General features: G+C 34.4%; 1 protein-coding gene and 1 long non-coding RNA gene across 2 annotated transcripts; one reads left to right on the forward strand and one right to left on the reverse strand.

Moving 5' to 3' along the window:
• Positions 1–8,043: 8,043 nt before the first annotated feature.
• Positions 8,044–10,847, forward strand: LOC148781398 (uncharacterized). The gene is made up of 2 exons (XR_016059970.1): positions 8,044–8,224; positions 10,382–10,847. It is a non-coding gene; the product is annotated as an uncharacterized LOC148781398 (long non-coding RNA).
• A 390-nt stretch (positions 10,848–11,237) lies between these two features.
• LOC148781399 (uncharacterized) lies at positions 11,238–12,145 on the reverse strand. The gene is made up of 3 exons (XM_088871065.1): positions 12,081–12,145; positions 11,796–11,888; positions 11,238–11,553 (listed from the first exon to the last, which is right to left on the reverse strand). Exons 1-3 carry the CDS (start codon positions 12,143–12,145, stop codon positions 11,238–11,240), a joined length of 474 nt encoding a protein of 157 aa, XP_088727191.1.
• Between the last annotated feature and the right edge of the window lie 6,961 nt (positions 12,146–19,106).

Below are 19,106 nucleotides of genomic sequence, written 5' to 3' on the forward strand. Positions count from 1 at the left end.
TCTATTTTTGAATATATAAACCCTCTCTCTCTCTCTCTCTCTCTCTCTCTCTCTCTCTCTATATATATATATATATATATATATATATATATATATATATATATATATATATATATATATATATATATATATATATATATACATACTAACACAACCTCTGTGGGAGATATGAAGCCTTTATATCTACTGGGATCTTATCCCAAAACATGGCAGTAGTCCGTCTTGATGTCCTTGGTCTTCTTATGTGACCATGACTTATTGTCGTTGAAGATCCTCACACATCGCGTGACCATGACTCATTGTCGTTGAAGATCCTCACACATCGCATCGCATGGGGTCATCTCACAGCTGCTTGAGGAAGTTCTTCAAACATGCCACTATATTCATTTTAGGTGACAACCTATTGGCAGATTTTTCTATATATATATATATATATATATATATATATATATATATATATATATATATATATATATAGAGAGAGAGAGAGAGAGAGAGAGAGAGCGAGAGAGAGATGGGACAGGTCCGGATCCGATCGGTCCAGGTTCAAGTCCGGATCCGTTAAATTTGGACACTTATATACACCCTTGTTTTGTGGAGTTTTTTTAGTAAATGCATTTTTGGGCATTTAGAGGGGTATGACGTCATCTACATTAGATATCATATCTCCCACATCGAGCATTAAATGCCATTAGTGTGCTCCACGAGGGTGATATCGCTTCCCATGTGGAAGACTCGCCTCTATCATAATGAATAAAAATACCCATATTAGAAAATACTCCATGTACATAACAAAGGTATAGAAGTGTTCAAAATTTATTGAGTACAATGATAAATTGCTCTATAGTATGAGCACCCTAACATAATATCTACTCCAAAATTAAATTAATCTTAAATAAATAATTTATATTTGCATAGAATTTATATATATTAGGTACGTCAGAGTTTGGGGGACTCAAGCAAGGCAATTTGAGTTGTGTTCCTTTGTTAAATAAAGTTTTATTTTTATTTTTTATTTTACTTGTTTTCTCTATACATCAATGCTAGGATTAGGGTTCATTGCTTATTCTCTTTGTATGACTAGGATTTATCGCTAGTTTCACTCTATGAAATGCTTTTGTATTTTGGGTAGTGTTAATTGGATTTAGACCATTGGGTTCATCAATTAATTGAAGATCACTTATTTTCTAATTTTTAATGTTGAATGTAGTGTTTTGAAACACGATTTGACCAAGGTACTCGGACTTTGGTTGATGTGAGTCTTTCGGCAGAGTCTGAGTAACTCGCCTTAGTCGTGTTCACTTAAAAATAAAAAAATAAAAAAATAAATATGATAATAAATAAAATAACCTGTCTCAATTTAGCACGAGACTCTTACGGGCAAAGTACATGAATTTTTAACCATTGTAGTTTTAATATTAGATGTTAGATATCTCATATTGGTTGGGTTGCTTTTGTATGGTCAAGAGCTCATTTTTGTTGAACGCAAGGATATGTCATCTGTTAAATGCAATTACTGTAAGGAACTTGGGCATTTGAAATACACATGCCCAAAGAAGAAGAAGAAACCTGTTATGGCAGCTGCTGTAGAGTCGAGTCAGCTTTTCGAAAGATGCATTCATGATCAAACTGCCATAAATGCTACTGTTGTTAGTTCTTTAGTAATTCTCACAATTGAGTAATTATAGTCTATGCTCTCTCAATCCCGACTTTCTTCTCAATCCAGCTCGTCCACTACATGTAATAATAGTTTCGCTTCTAGGTTGATAGACTCGGGTGCTTCTCAACACATGACTGCTAATGAGTCTATTCTAGTTGAATGTAAACCCTTTTCTGACACTATTGGCACTGCCAATAGGCCAATTTATGAAAGTCTCTCAGGTTGGCTCTAATACCGTTGTTTCTGATCCCTCTGTGTAAATTACACATTTCTGATGTTTATCATGTTCTATCTATCACCATGAATTTGCTTTATGTTGGTCAAATTACTCACTCTAGTTATGATGTTACCTTTTCTCCCTCTAGTTGTTATGCGCAAGATCAGCGGTTAAGGAAATTGATTATGGCTAGGCTTAAAGCTGGTGATCTATACTTTTTGGACTCCCTTTATTTGGAAACACCTCCGTATGTCAGTGCCATAACTTCTCTTGATACTAGTATTTTATGGTATCAACGTCTTGGTCATGTTTTTGCCTCTAGGTTACAATTTTTATTGTCTCGTGGTGTTCTTGGTCCCACCACTAATAAAGTGTCTGTTGATGTTAAACATTGTGAGCCATGTAAGCTTGCTAAGTCACATGGTTTGTCATGTAATCAAAGTAGTACAATTTCCACTTCTAAATTTGATCTTGTGCATACTAATATATGGGGGTCCGCTCCTATCTCTTCAAAAGGGGTTCAAGATATTTTATTACCTTTATTGACGATCACACGCGATATACATGGGTGTTTTCTTATGAATAGTCGCATTGAATTTTTCAATGCCTTTACCAAATTTTATTCCTATGTTGAAACCCAGTTTTTTACCAAAATTAAAACCATGCGCTCAGATTTTGGTGGGGAGTACATTAGTGAGATGCTTCTAAAATTTCTTTTAGATAGAAATATTCAACATAAAAAATCTTGCCCTTATACTCCTGAACACAATGGTGTTGATGAAACTAAAAATCGTCACCTATTAGAAACTACAAGGACTCTTCTTTTATCTAGCTTTGTTCCAAAGTCTTTTTGGGGCTGAAGCAGTTCGCACCGCTGCCCATCTAATAAACATTATGCCTTCTTCTGTCCTCTCTAGGTGCTCATCTTTTGAGAGATTTTTTTCATATCCCCCTGATTAGTCTACCGTTCATGTTTTTTTTTATACTTGCTTTGTTTTGTTGTCTACATTTGAGCGAGACAAATTATCGGCCAAAGCAGTGAAGTGTTGTTATTTGGGATATTCTGATTATCAACAATAGGTGTTATGATCCAAAAACAAAGATAATTCGAGTATCTTGACATGCATTCTCTGAGGACATTCATCTTTACTTGACATCCACTATTACCAATTCTCCTTCTGATTTGGCTTTTCTTATTCAATTTTATGATATTGATTCATCACCTTCTGCACCTCAGTCATCATAACCTATCTTCGGAACAAATTCCCTGGAGGTAGATCATTCTGTTGCTGCTCCAGGTCAAGCTCCTGCACTTGATGATCGTGTACATTCACTTATTGTGCACCATAATACGTGTGTCTCTGTTCCGCCTTCTCTATTTGCTGATTATGAAACCTACTTACCTCGGCATGAAGCCTTACTTGCCTCCATTTATTCTTATTCTGAGCCACAAACCTACAAAGAAGCCACCAATTAGGTGGAATGGCAGCTGGCAATGGGCCGAAGAACTGAATGCTCTTGATCGGATGCATGCTTGGGTTCTAGTCCCTCTTCCAAAAGGAAAGAATGTGATTGGTTCTCTGTGGTTCTATAAAATCAAAACAAAAGCATATGGCAGTCTTGAAAGATATAAAGCTCGTTTGGTCGCAAAAGAATACAATTAACAATATGGAATTGACTTTGTCGACACCTTTGCCCCAGTAGCTCGTATGACTGCCGTTCAGACACTTATTTATGTTGCTTCCATCCGACAATGGCCTTTACATCTACTAGATGTCAAAAATGCATTTCTTAATGATGATCTAAATGAAGAAGTATATATGAAGCTACTTCCTGGAGTTACATATTCTCATAATCGAGTATGTTGGCTGCTCTGCACCTTATATGGACTCAAACAAGCACCATGTGCTTGGTTTGAAAAAATTTGTCATGCAGTCGTGTAAGCGGGATTTCAACAAAGCCATCATGATCTAGCTCTATTCATGTCTGACACTACTACTGGTCACACTTTTGTTACTCTATGTGGATGATCTGAAAATATATGGCGATGATCAGGGTACCATTCATAAGATTAAATAGAAACTCAATCAAGTATTTGAAATGAAGGACTTGGGGCTCTTGCGATATTTTTTTGGCCTAGAGGTTGCTTATTATCCTCGTGGCTATCTGTTATCTCAACGTAAGTATGTCTCGAAAATCGTCTCCCAAGCTCGCCTCATAGATGATACTAATATTGTTGATAACTTCACTGAATTGAAGATCAAACTTCGTGCAATAGATGATGAACTACTCCCTAATCCAACATTTTATTGACAATTGGTTAGTAAATTTATATATTTGACTCTTGCCCAGATATTGCTTGTGTTGTGCATCTCGTTAATCAATTCTTGAGCGCTCATCGGTCTATTCACTTAGCCATTGTCTTACGAATCATTCGTTATATTAGGGATAGTCAACAACAGGCTTTGTTTTTCTCTTTTTCTTCCTCTCTTGAACTTCGGGCATATACAGATTCAGATTTCACAGGAAATCCAATTGACCGCAAATCAATTATAGGATTATGCATATTTCTTGGTGACTCTCTTTTCTTTTGGAAAAGTAAGAAGCAATATGTTATTACCCTATCTACAACAAAAGCAGAATATAGGGTTATGGCGCAAACCATTTGGCTTTGATGGTTTCTTGCTTATATGGGTGTTATTGTCGCCACTCCTACACCACTTTATTGTGGTAATAAGAGCGTCATTTACATTTTTAAAAGTCCTGAGTTTCATGAACGTACCAAACATATTGAAGCTTATTGTCACCTTGTTCGACAATAATTTTTAGCAGACACTATTTATCTTCCATATATTGTCTCCTCCGAGCAACTTGTTGATTTCTTCATCAAAACACATACTGCACACCTCAATTCTCTCGATTTCTCTCAAAACTCTCCCTGATTTCTACCAAACCATCTTGAGTTTGAGTGTGAAATTATATACCTGTTATGTGCAATATTTCTTTTGTATTTTCTTTCTTATTTTGTGTACTCATATTAGGAAGGTTACTAATTCTACATTGCTTTGTAACCCTGTAAATTAAGGGTCTTGTACACAATATAGATATTCAAATATACAGTTTTTATCTACAAATTTGATTGTCCTGAGGCTCATATCAATGCTGCAAAATGGATGGTCGAGCTTCACTTGGACATGTCTTGCTCATTGGATCTTGCAACAACCTGATTTTTCAAGATAACCTTGGCCAACGTCCGATTATGACTTCGAGCCAATTTTACCTAAGTTTTACCTCTCTTTTTCTCTCTCTCTCTCTCTAGGCCATCTGATCTCCACCTTGTGCATGCAGTCGGCTCACATTTTTTTCGTTCTTGGTCGAGGGTTTCTTCTAATAATTTTATGGAGATCTTTTAATTTTGAGCTTAATTTGAAGTTATTTTCATTGACAGTACCTAGTTCTAAAGATTCATACAGTATTTCAGTAGTTATTGCGTAGGGTCTTTGTTTGGCTTATCGATGCCGTGGGTTTCACCTGGCAGACCACCATTTTGATTTATTTATTAATTTTTCCAATTTGGTGAGACACAAATTGCCTTTAAAGGGAATGGAGTTTCGCTTCGTCAATAATGTATTGTGGTACTGTGCTCCACAACAACAACGACTACCCCTTAGCGATTTTATTTTGGTGCAAAATGCCCCCTAACTAATACATGTGATTTTTTATGCAAAACGAGCGTAGGATCAAGCTCTTCTATTTGATGGCATTGAAACAAAGAAATCCAATGGCATAAAGCCAAAATGTGTATGGAAAAGCACATTAACCTGTTTTTTTTTGGGGGAAAAGTTTATATAGAGCTGAGGCTATAAACAATCAAATCAGACCCTACCTAAAACATTTCACTAGAAGAGATTGTTTTGATGTCCAAATATCCTCAAATTGATCATCTCAACATCAAGATGCATGGCCATGAGAAAAAAATGGATTTCAACGTTTGAAAAATACTATATTTTGTAATGCATTTTTGGACTGTCAATTTTCAAGATTTTTAAGTTTTTACAGATCTGTTGATCTACACTATTTTTGAAGCTTTGAAATTTATATTTAAAGATGAAAATATATTTTAAGACTATCACAAAGATTTCCAGTATTGAAACCAAATTCTTCGATACTATTTGAAGGTAGGATCTAATTTGATTGTTTAGAGGCTAGGCTCTATACAAATCGCATCCTTTTTGGGAGCTTGTTATCCAAAACTATTGCATAGCGACCAAGGAAACGATGATCTACGATTTGGTGGTCCAATCACCCGTTTAATCACCGGAGTTGAAGAAATAAAGGGCAGACATTGATATTTTGGTGACCCTAATTAAATCACACTTTTGCATTTGGAAGAGAGAATTTTTTATGGGATTACATTCCATGAGACTATTTACGTTTCAAATAAGGTGGTGGCAAAATTAGGAGCCCTATACCTTTGCAAATCATTGAGATTCGTACCAAAGCAACCGGAGTGCGGTTTGTATAGAGCATACACTCTAAACAATCAAATCAGAGATTAACTTCAAATAGTGTCGAAAAATTTGGTTTTAATATTGAAAATTTTTGTGATAGCCTTAAAATATATTTTTGTATTTATTTATAAAGTTTAAAGCTTTAAAAATAGTGTAGATCAACATATCTATGAAAACTCGAAAATCTTGAAAATTGACGATCCAAAAATGCATTATAAAATACATTATTTCCAAAACTTGAAATTCATTTTTTTTTCAAATCCAAGTATTTTGATGTCGAGATGATCAATTTGAGGATATTTGAGCATCAAAACAACATCTTGTAGTGAAATTTTCGAGATAAGTTTTAATTTGATTGCTTAGAGCCTCAGATCTAAATTCCTAAAACTTATGTCTCTCTCTCTTCGACACCAAAAGCTCTCCCTCTCATGGCGTAACAGTCTCTCACTACCTATCAAACCAAACGTAGTACGATTGCATGGGAACTGCTGGTGACCAGCCCTCTTGTGAGTTCACAACCCTGAAATCCATTTCGTCTCATTAAAATGGATCCCTCAATAATTATATGTCCTTTTATTTATGGGCACAATTAGCATTCGGATGCATCCCTAGCTGTAGAGGTAAGGTGCACCTTCAAAGTTTATCATGGTATATTGATGCAAAATGTTCTTAGGATTATCTCAAAATCTATTTTTATATCTAATTATAAAATTTTAAATTTAAAAAATGGTTAAAATCAAGTAGATATATAAACATATGAAAACCTTGAAAATGGACGGTGTAAATAATATGTTGTAAAATGCATTATTTATGAGACTTAAAATCTTTTTATTTTTCATAGTCATACATCTCGATGTCAAGATGATCAATCAAAAGGTGTTTTAACATTAAAACTACCTTTTCCCATGGATTTTTGAAGTGCATCCGTAGATCTACATGTAAGGTTGCAACCTTATATAAACTTTTTCCTTTATTTATTTGAGTTTATTTATCTATGTCATGACATTTTCTCGAACTTCAGGGCATTGGGAACACCAATTTGGTTACGAGGCTCCTTGAAACCCAACTTGAGAGTTCAAGGTTTCTATACTCCGGAGCACTTCTTCTTCCCTGCTCCATCTTCCTTGAAAATTAATAATATTTAATTTTAATTTTAATAATTCTATATAATTTTCATAATTATAATAATAATAATATATTTATTATTATTATAATACATGAATTGCTACATTAGTATTAATAAAATTTTAATAAAAATAAATACATATTGGAATGTTTATAATTAGAAATATATAATTATAATATTCATGAGAAAAATCTTAACTTTGGTATTGCTTTATTAGTAATATGTTTTAACCACTAAAAACATCCTCAAGTTAAATTGGTTTATTGATTCTTTTTTTAATTGTAAATTTTAATATATAACTATATTTAATATCACCTCTAGTTTTAAAATATTTGTTTTTAAAAATATTGACATAAAATTTGTATATTTTGAAATAAATATTAAAAAATAACATGCATTTGGCATTTTATTTTGTAAAAGATACCATTTCTATAACATATTTTATTTATATGTGTTTAAGGCCCATGTTTTAAATGTGACTAGTCCTTCATAGATGCCATGTATAAATGCGTTGCTCCAAATACCATTTTAACTTCAATTTTTACAGTTCAATATCCATTTGAGAGTTACTTGTAATTTTTCCATTTCAAATTAGAAAATTAAAAAAGAGTGAAAGAATTCAAGCTTGCTATTAATTTTTCCCTTTCAAATAAGAAAATTGCAAGAGAGTTAATTTTAACTTTAATTTGGAACATTGGAGGAGACTAATGGTAAGTATACTTCAATTTAACTCCTAAAAAAAACTTTCATTCTCATTTTTGTTTTTTCCACTCTCCCCTTTCTCCCGTATCTTTCTATCATCTCTCTTTCTCATTTACTTTTATATTTTTTTCCCCCTAAAATATCTCTTATATTTATCTTTTTTTATCTAGAGAAATATTGTAGGAAACCATTCTATCACTATGCCTATTTAGAGAGATTTTTTTTAAAAAAAACATTTTATTTTAAATTTTTTAGCAAATCATATTTTCTTTGTCTTTCTAGAGAGATTTTTTTAGAAACCATTCTATCTCTCGTGTCCTCTTCTCTCACATGTTTCTTTTACAAAATGGTAGCCATTGGTATGGAGGTACAGTGCCCTTCAAATTTTATCATGGTATTTAATTTTGATGTAAAATTTTATTAGGATTATCTCAAAATCTATTTTTATATCTAATTATAAAATTTTAAATTTCAAAAATGGTTAAAATCAAGTAGATCTATAAATAAATGAAAATTTTGAAAATGGACGGTGTAGATAATATATTGTAAAATTCATTATTTTTTAGACTTAAAATCCTTTTATTTTTCATTGTCATACATCTTGATGTCGAGATGTTCAATCAAAAGGTTTTTCAACATTAAAACTACCTTTTCCGATGGATTTTTGAGGGGCATCTGTAGTTCTACATTATAAGGTAGCATCCTTATATAAGCTTTTTCCTTTTGATAGTAATTATCTCGATTTCTTCACACAATGCACACCCTTAACATATATATATATATATAAAAGAAAAAAATAAGGTTAGCACACAAGCTCATGGAATAGCATGAGCCCAACGGCCTGATCTGACGGTTATGACTGCATTTTGTAATACAATTTTAACATTTTTTTATAAATTTAAATAACATTAAATTTGGGACGTCCACTCTTCTCATCAAGGTGCACCTAATAAAAAATATTAAAAAACTAATTCATGAAACATAAATTAATCAAAATACCCCTAAAATATTTTAGGGGTATTTTAGTCAATTTTTTTTTGTGAATATCTTTTTTGATATTTTTATTAGATTCTATTACTTCATTCCAAATTTTAAGTAATTTGAATTTGTAGAAAAAAAAATTTAAAATTAAAATACGAAATACAATCATGACCATTGAATCGGTCCATATTCAGTCTAGACTATTCATCGGCCCATATTTAATCTAGACCATTGGGCATACACTAATGTATCAGCTGGTGGGCCGACACAATAACTTTTTCCATATATACACAATAGCTTTTTCCAAATATATATATAGGATTTTGTTAGGCTACACCATTTGGTGATGTAGACCCTTAAAGTGCTCAACATTTTTGGACACTAAAATACCCGTGAATTGTGATATACAATTTTTCAAGTAGGGACATTTCTGGTGATTTAGAATGAATATTTTTATAAGAAAATAGTGGCATTCTATTAGTAGTTAAAAACAATTAATGCATCTTATGGGTGATGTCACACACCATATCGGTGATGTCATTGTCCACTATTGTTAATAAATGTTTTTGTTTCTATTAAGAATTTATAGTTTACCCTTGATTAATTACTTAAAAATACCCTTAAGCAAAAAGTTACTATACTATAGGATAAGGGTATCTAAATGTCTAAAAATGTTGAGCACTTTAAGGGTCTACACCACAAGTGGTGTAACCTAACAAAACCCTAAAAGAAATTGAAAAATCGGGAGCCAGAGTTTTCCTTCCCTTCTCTCTCTAACTTCACTCCAATGCTAATTATTTTGCATTCGTGACCCTCCCTACTACTTCTCTCTCTAACTTCTTTCCAATGCCAATTATTTTGCATCTGTGACCCTCCCTAATATCGAAATTCCATGTGCCATCTCTCCCTTCAAAGTGTCCAATTCTCCTTTCTCTCAAAATACCAATTCTGTAAAAAATAAAAAAAAATAAAAGACCCAAAAAATAAGGTAAAACTAAAAATACTTATTCCAACAATGCTCATAATAGTGTTGGAGATGGAAGATGGGTGGGTAAAAAGAAGTGACCCACAGGCCACAAGAGAGAGAGGTTGTGGGTGGGTGAAAACCAGTGAACCACAGTCTAAAAAAATTTTGCTAAACAAATTTTACTAATTATGTGTGGTTTTTTACTTGAAACAAACAGAAGCGTACTGGTAGAGAACGTGAGAGTTGCTGATTATTTTGATGTAGTTGTTGGGAGGAGCATTGTTAGTGTAATGATTTCACCCCTACAGTACCCTAGCATAATTCCAACGGTGTGGTTGGTGGGACGAGCATAGAACGCATTGTTAGTACGATGATCTCATCTTACAGTACTACAACATCATTCGAATTCCAATTGAAGATGGAAGAAACAATTATCCTAGTCTCTTTTATTGGAGGTGCTACGGGGTGCTATGAGCAAGAAATAGACCATAATCTGTGTCGCACATACTGAGGAGAGTTCTTCTTGTTCTTCAACGTACCTATCTTACTAATGTAGCAAAAAACAAGAACAACTAACATATTGAGAAGAGTTCTTCTTGTTCTTCGACGTACCTATCTTGCTAATGTAGTAGAAAACAAAAACAGCTAATGAGTAGTGAATGAAATGGGTTTAATGGAGGAAACCTGACGCCAAAAGATCAGGTTCTACTAACTACTGATGTAATCGACCCGATAAATCCAAAAAAATAGCCAAAATATCCGCTTCTAGTAACTACTCATATAAATCTACACAAAGACTCGGTTAACCCGATATACACGACTCTATTAACAACTACATGACTCTACATGAGATATATATACCCATGCCTGCTTTATTTACCATGTTTATTATTAAAGAAGGTGAGCTATATGTTAGGCACATAACATCTCCTCCCTCCTTAAAATTTGATCTTGTCTTCAAGACCAAAATCTGAAAATTGCTTCGTCATGGCCTCGAGGTCTTCCCACGTAGCTTCTTTAGGTGACATTCTGTGCCAATGGATGAGAATCTGTTTCTTTTTTTTGTTAACTCTCTAATCAATGAGGGCTTGTGGCCGGGGATGGAGAATATCGTCGTCTTTTCGAACTGTTGGAAGTTCACTCTGGACTGGAATGCCTTTACCCATCCTTTTCTTTAACAAGGATACGTGGAACACTGGGTGAATGCATGATTCCTTGGGCAAATCTAACTTATATGCAACGACCCCGATTTTCTTGACAATCATGTATTGCCCACAATACCTTTGAGATAGCTTGAGATTTTTTCTCAAGGATAATGTGGATTGTCTATAAGGTTGAAGTCTGAGATAAACCCAATCTCCTTCTGCAAATTCTCTCTCCTGGTGATGACTGTCATAGACCTTTTCATGGGATTTTGAGCATCCTTAAGAGTAGCACGTAATTCCTTAATTATGAGGTCCCGATCCAGCAATTGTCTCCCAATAGTTTCAATTCGAGCGGTGCTCGAAACATATGTTAGCAAGGATGGTGGTGGCCTGCCATAAACCACTTCAAATGGAGTTGTTTTGATCGCCGAGTGCTAACTAGTGTTGTAACAGTGCTTTGCTTAGGATAACCACTTGCCCCATTACTTAGGATTTGAACCAGAGAAACACCTCAAATACATCTCTAATGTATGGTTAACAACTTCGCTTTGGCCATCCGTTTGGGGGTGGTAAGCAGAGCTAGAATTAAAATTTGTCCCATTAAGTCGATACAGCTCTGACAAAAAATTCCTAGTGAATGTGGGATTTCGGTCACATACGATGGTTCTCGACATCCCATGCAATTTGAACACTTGATCGATGAAGACCTGTGCAACTCCCTTGGCTGTGTGTGGGTGAGATAAGAGAATAAAGTGTGCATATTTTAATAACCTGTCAACAACAGCCAGTATGAAAGATTTTCCCTTAGAAACTGGCAACCCCTCGACGAAATCCATTAAGATCCCATATTTGGAGTGGGATTGGCAATGACTGGAGTAGCCTAGCAGGAGATACTTGATCCGTCTTGTGGCGTTGACATATGTCACATTGGGCAATAAAGTTCTTAATTTTAATCCTCACGCTAGGCCAATAAAAACTGATTTTTATTCTTTGGAAGGTTTTATGATAACCCTCATGTGTGCTACTGTGGAATTGACCAATGATATCTTTAATTAGGGACGAATTTTCAACAAGATAAATTCTTTCCTTAAAAAAAGATAAGCCCCTCCTTAAACTCCTATGGGCCCACTGTTTCACCGTCATGTATCCGTTTAAGTAACCCTTGTAAAGTAGGGTTTGAGTTGAGCTCCTCCTTAACCGCAACTATGCAATCAGATACTGGTTGAGAAATAGCGACCAACCTTCCGTCTTTATCTTTGTTATTTTCGCCATATTCTGCCCTTCTAGATAAGGCATCGACAACAACATTCTCCCTTCCTTTTTTTGAGCCCATAAATACTGCAAACTGCATTGATCCATCCTTACTATAAATTGTCGCCCCAACAGATATGAATTTCATTTTTGTACTGTCATCACTAGTACCAACATTTCCTTCTCGTAGGTGGATTATAACAGGTTTTTTCCTTGCAAGGCTTGGCTATAAAATGTTATTGATCTTTCTTGCATTAACACAACTCCTACACCCGAGCCACTAGCGTCACATTCCACAATAAACTTTTTTGAGAAATCAGGGAGGGCTAATACAGGAGCCTTAGTCATAACTTCCTTTAATTTTTGAAACGTCTCATTAGCAGCGGGGGTCCGCTTGAATGAATCTTTCTTGAGCATGCAAGTAAGTGGCCCGACTATCTTACCAAACTTTTGAATAAATTTTCGACAATAGCCTGTTAGACTAAGAAATCCTCTCATAGCCTTGGGTGTTTTAGGCTTAGGCCAGCTCATCATTGCAGAGACCTTATCCGGATCAACCGCCACTCCAATGTTAGATACTATATGGCCGAGGTAGTGTACCTCATTTCTGCCAAATTGGCACTTCTCTTTCTTGACAAACAACTTGTTTGCTCGTAAAATGGCTGGTGTAATTTCTAAATGCTTAAAATGCTCTTCCCATGATGCACTATATATTAAAATATCATAAAAAAATACTAAGATGAATTTCCTTAAATGATTTTGTAAGTACTTGGTTCATCAGGGATTGAAAGGTTGACGGGGTATCGGTGAGACTGAAAGGCATCACCAAGAATTCATAGTGGCCATGGTGCGTCCAAAATGTTGTTTTTGACATATCTTCGGGCACTACTCGAATATGATGGTATCCAGATCGTAAGTCGAGCTTTGAAAATATCTGTGCTCCATTCAACTTGTTCAATAACTTATCAATTGTTGAATAAAAAATTGATCTTTGATTATGATCTTGTTAATGGTACGATAGTCTACACACATCTTCCAAGATCCATCATGCTTCTTAACCAAAATATTACTGGTGAAGAATACTAACTATTGCTAGGTTAGATGACCCCCGTGGTGAGCAGCTTCGTCACTAACCTTTCAATCTCCACCTTCTGATAATATGGGTATCGATAGGCCTTGACACATATAGACCCACTCCCTACCGGCAAGGGAATCTTGTGATCATGAGAACGTAGAGGTGGAAGTTCCTTGGTCTCCTCTAATACGTCCTGAAATTTCTCTAAATTTGCTGCAATCAAGGAGGTTGAACCACCGCCTTGGGCGTAGGCCGTGGAGTTCCCAACATGTACAACTGTAACAATACGCCCTGCTTGTTTTTCCTTGCTTCACGATTGAACTCCGGGTCACCAATAACCTTATCATCAGAAGTTGTGACTCTTTTGAGAATCACTTCTTTTCCTTCTATATTAAATTTCATTAATAGCCTTGCAAATTCCCATACAATTGGGCCAAGTGTTCGTAACCACTGTACCCCTAAAATCATGTCGTAGCCTTCTAATGACAGTAAATAGAACTCCACATAAACCGGCACACCTTGCAATATTAACTTAACAATCAAGCACTTACTCGCACTAGGTAGTTTCTCCCTTGATGCCACCACCACTTCGAAACGGTTACCACTGACTGGTGTAGGCCACTAGGCTACAACTACATATAGGCCCAACGGCTTAGATTGAATCTGAGCCGATCAATTGATCACGATTGCATTTCGTATTTGAGTTTTAAATTTTTTTAGTATAAATTAAAATCACTTGAAATTTTGCGTGTGTGTAATTTAAAATATTAAAATCCAATAAAAATATTAAAAAAATATTAGAGTAGAACTTATAATAGTTGGGCAGCTATAATGAATAGTAATATAGGTGGAATGGGAGCCGTCAGATCTTTATTATGTGGTTCAAAATGCATATCACTATATGAATTTTAATATTTTTTTCTAAAAATCAAATCATAATGAAATTTTAGATGTGTGTACTAAAAATATGGCGTACGAATAAAAAATATTTTTCAAAATATAAAATGATCGAAATACCCCTGAAAAATGATGGGGGTAATATATATATATATATATATATATGGCCTCTCTCCCCGTTTTGGTTTGATGTCACATCATCTTCACCCCTCTGTCTATGTGTCCTCGCCTTATTTCTTGACGCTCGCACGTGCTACCACCGACGAAGCACGAAAGATTCGCCCATCTCTATCCATCACCATCACCGACGCACGGCTCTCTCCTTCACCAGCCATGTATCCCTCTTCGCCATCCCATATGTGATACGCTGACGCACGGCTCTCTGCTTCACCAGCCACGTATCCCTCTTCGCCATTCCATATGTGATATGACAACTACCTTCTCTCTTCACAGCCACAAAAGTTCCTTCATCGTTACGCTATCTCTTCTAAGCCACACAGCCTCCTTCGTCAGTCAGGCTTCCAACCTCTCCAGTTGCTTATATGGTCTTCATCATGGATGTTACCAAGAAAAGATGTATTACTACTAGAGGAAGTTGTATCTGAATCTGAGTTAGATAGAGAATCATATATTTGTATGATATCATATATTTTATTTCTAATTTGTTCATCTAATTTTACAGCTGCAATTTTCTTTTTAACTTTACATTGACTTTTGTAATGGCCAACTTTTCCACATTTATAACAGACAGGTAATTTTTTATCTTTTCTTTGCGATGATTTACTAGAGGCAAATCGTTTTGTAAATTTATTTTTTCGTTTGGACAAGTGTTGGGGTTTATCCTTATATTTATGTTTTCTTCGTTTGTGGAATTTATGTAAATCATGAGGTTTAATTTTGTCAATATGATATCCAAACTATTCGCGAAAATCTCCTAATTCTTTTTTGCCGCTTATATTTTGTTTATCAATTTGTTTCTTTAATTTCATATCTGTGCATAAGGCTAATCCTTCAGCACATATTTCCGCCGATAATTCTCCTAAAGTATATTGAGAATAATTGATTGTTCCACCATGCTTACCTTTTAATCGTTCTTTTACTTTTTCAGCAAATAGATAGGGTAAGCCTGCTACAAATTTTTCTTTCCAATGATCTAAATGGCTATCTTCTCTTATAAGTAGACGAGAAAAGAAAACGTCTTTATACCATTTATAATGGGATAATGTAGGACATCTTAAGTTTGATAAAAGGTCAGTAGATCTCGCTGCTAAGATAGCAGTGTTACCAATAAAAATGTAGAGCAATGGTATATATCAAAGTATTAACAACATCACTTTTTGTATATAAAATATCTTGGTTATGTTCATTCTTTGCTGTCCAATTTCGGGTATTTGTTAAATTTGTTGTTTTGTTTGATCAATGAAATGGAAATCCCACCATCCTCGAAGCCAACCAGTAAATCCGAATACTATGGCTTTTGCTATTTCCTGGTCATGACTTCCAACCATTTTACATGCTGATGCGTACACTGTCATATGTCGCATAGTATCTAATATTTGATGGTCTGAAATTCCATCAATACTCCAATTACTGATGGTTCGACCAGTATAGGTTGATGTATGACTAACTAAATCTTCTTCTAATTGTATGTCAACCGGAGTTGGTCTCTTGTAATATGGTTTAGCATTTATGGGCTGCCAATTTTTACTATAATTGATTCGATAAATATTGTTTGGAGAAATACTATGTTCTGTAAATGCCTTTTGCATATTTGACAAGGTATTTTTAATTTAAGGTTCAGGGTCTTCTTCTTGAAGAGCCATGTTATCATGGGCAGGAATTTTCGCTTTTCCTCTGTCTTCGGAACTAGATTCAGAGTGTTTCTCAAGAATTGTTTTCTTGGGCTCTTTGATTTCTAAGTTTGCTAATTTTGATATTAACTGATCCATAAGAGTTTTATTATCATCTCCTATAAAAAATTTGTCTATATTGATTTCAGGAAGAGGTTTAAAGCGAATTTTCTTAGGTTCATTTTTGTCGTATAGGAGATAATAAATTTTCGATTCTAACTGTTTATTTTCCAACAGTTTGGAGATAAAGGTTTGTATAATTATTTTGTTCAATTATATGGGGCAGTAATTCTATACGGGACATATTGGTATTGTTTAATTTATATGGAGTAGCTATGGTTTCATAAAGGACTAGTTGATTTTGAGAGGTTGAATCCTCTTCATTATTTTTAGGTTCGGTAGGTGTTCCTTTGATTGTGAGACTTTTCTCAGGAGGACGTATTGAAGTAATCGGTTTTCCTTCTATTGTATTAAATATAGTATATTGGGATTCAAGTGTTTGAAGTTGAAATTTTGGTATAGGAATAGAGTATTGATGTAAGATGTCTTTTAACCATGTGAAAAAGCACGTATTCTTATTTCCTTATTTCCTTGTTTGCGGAATTTGTTATATTTTTTATGAAATAATGATATTAATTTAGGTTCAAAATAGTCAAGATACCATTCTCTTATATCTGTATTTTCAGTAGATAAATAGTCATCTGCTATATATTGGGTATCGAAATTTTCTTCGATTTGTAAGACTTGAAGGAAATCAGATTCTTCAGGTTCTTGTTGAGCCTGTTTATATTGTGGAATAATAATACTATCTGGTGTTCTTCGTACTCCATCAATTTGTAATCCTCGAGGAGTACTACTTGTAAATGGAGGGATTCTTGGATGTGGATTATGATCGTATGTCATAACAGATTGTCGTAAAGGTTCAATTTTGGGAGAAAATTGGGAAAGAGATAGAGAATCTATTGTATCTGTAGGAATAGTAGTTCTATTATTAGTAAATTGGATTTCAATATTTCCATCGGTATGTTCTATGATTTTATCTGGAATATTTTGTATCGATGTCTGTGATGGTTGGTTTTCATTATGAATGGACCATGATTTTGGTAAGATAATATATGACCAGGACATTGTCTGTGGTATGATGGTATTGGATTTTTCTATATTAGTTTGGAAAAATATAGTTTGTTCTCAAGTGTCTACTTGAAGTACATTGGGACATAGCGTATTCATTACTTTGTAATAAATACGATATACGATAGCTATATTTTGAGAACCTAGCATCATATCAAATCCCTGAGTTTTTAAGTTTAGAGATAAAACATTCAGAATGTTGGGATCTGTAAGTGATACAGAATAATTAGGAAAACAATTAAAATAAATAGGTCCACTACATAAACTAGATTCGACCATTCCGAGTAATGAGCCGGAAAATCTATTATGTCTAGTATCACGTAAGCATACTAGGATAGAATTATTAAGTCCTACACGAGTTAAAGGTTTAATTGCTATTTGTATTAATCTTATATGAAGATATTTATAAGTATTTGTTTTATGAATTGTAATATCTTCTTGGATAATAATTGGAAATCATCTTGGTTACTTGTAACCGATAGAGTTTGTTCTACGGTTTTGATATCATATCCCATTTTGAGATCAAATTTTCCTTTTTTATAAACATCAGATATTGGAACTTTTGGTATGTTCCAATTTTGAATTTGGGCTTCTATGTCATTTATAATAATTTCTTCTTTATTTTTAACTCGTAGAGTACTACTAGTGGAACTAATTGCTTTATCAGATAGATTCTTAATAAATTTTTCCATTATTAGGTTGCGGTTGAGTGTTATCTGGATAGTCCTCTGTGACTACCTCTTATGTCTCCTTCGACCTCAGCGGCTCTCCTAGCCTTAACGGTCTTTAGACAGGGTGTCTGAGCATCTCTAACCTCAATGCTCGAACCAGCTTTCTTTAATGAATTAATTTAGTAAGTTTCTTTAGATAAATAATTAGTGGCACTATTATTACTCTAAACATGGTGTGGCTCTGATACCAATTTCGGCACAAGATCTACCCTACTTAATCCTACGCACTTTAACGTAAATATACAAAAATGACAGAGTTATATTCTATTAATTGTTGCAGAATGGTAACATAATAAAAAAAAGCACATATGAGAATAAAAGCAGAAAGCCAAGATAAATCAATAACAATCCATGAAGTATGAGTATAATTACGAATTTTAAAAGTAACTACAAATTTGAATTGCATTATAGAAAAGATCAGTAAGACTTACTGATTGCATATACACAAACTGGCAAATTGTTTCCACTCAGAGGGATAGTAAGAAGGTAAAGAAGAAATATTACAATCACACATGTAGGAAACTAATAAGAAGTTACCGACTTTGATGTATAGACCACTGAATAGCAACTGGATAACTAATCCTATTTCTAGAGAATAGAGATAAAGGCAAAGGTGAAAACAGAGTATTAAAATATGAGCAAGTATGCAGAACTTCTGATGCGTAAGTGGTATTCCTTGCGAAGTCTGTCTTCTTCAAAGGAGGGGGTAAGTATTTATAAGCAACTGGAGAGGTTGGAAGCCTGACTGACGAAGGAGGCTGTGTGGCTCAGAAGAGATAGCATAACGATGAAGGAACTTTTGTGGCTGTGAAGAGAGAAGGTAGTTGTCATAGCACATATGGGATGGCGAAGAGGGATACGT

The sequence above is a fragment of the Amborella trichopoda genome, chromosome 7, assembly GCF_054954075.1.
Source record: "Amborella trichopoda isolate Santa Cruz 75 chromosome 7, AtrichopodaSantaCruz75HAP2 v2.0, whole genome shotgun sequence".
Lineage (NCBI taxonomy): Eukaryota > Viridiplantae > Streptophyta > Magnoliopsida > Amborellales > Amborellaceae > Amborella > Amborella trichopoda.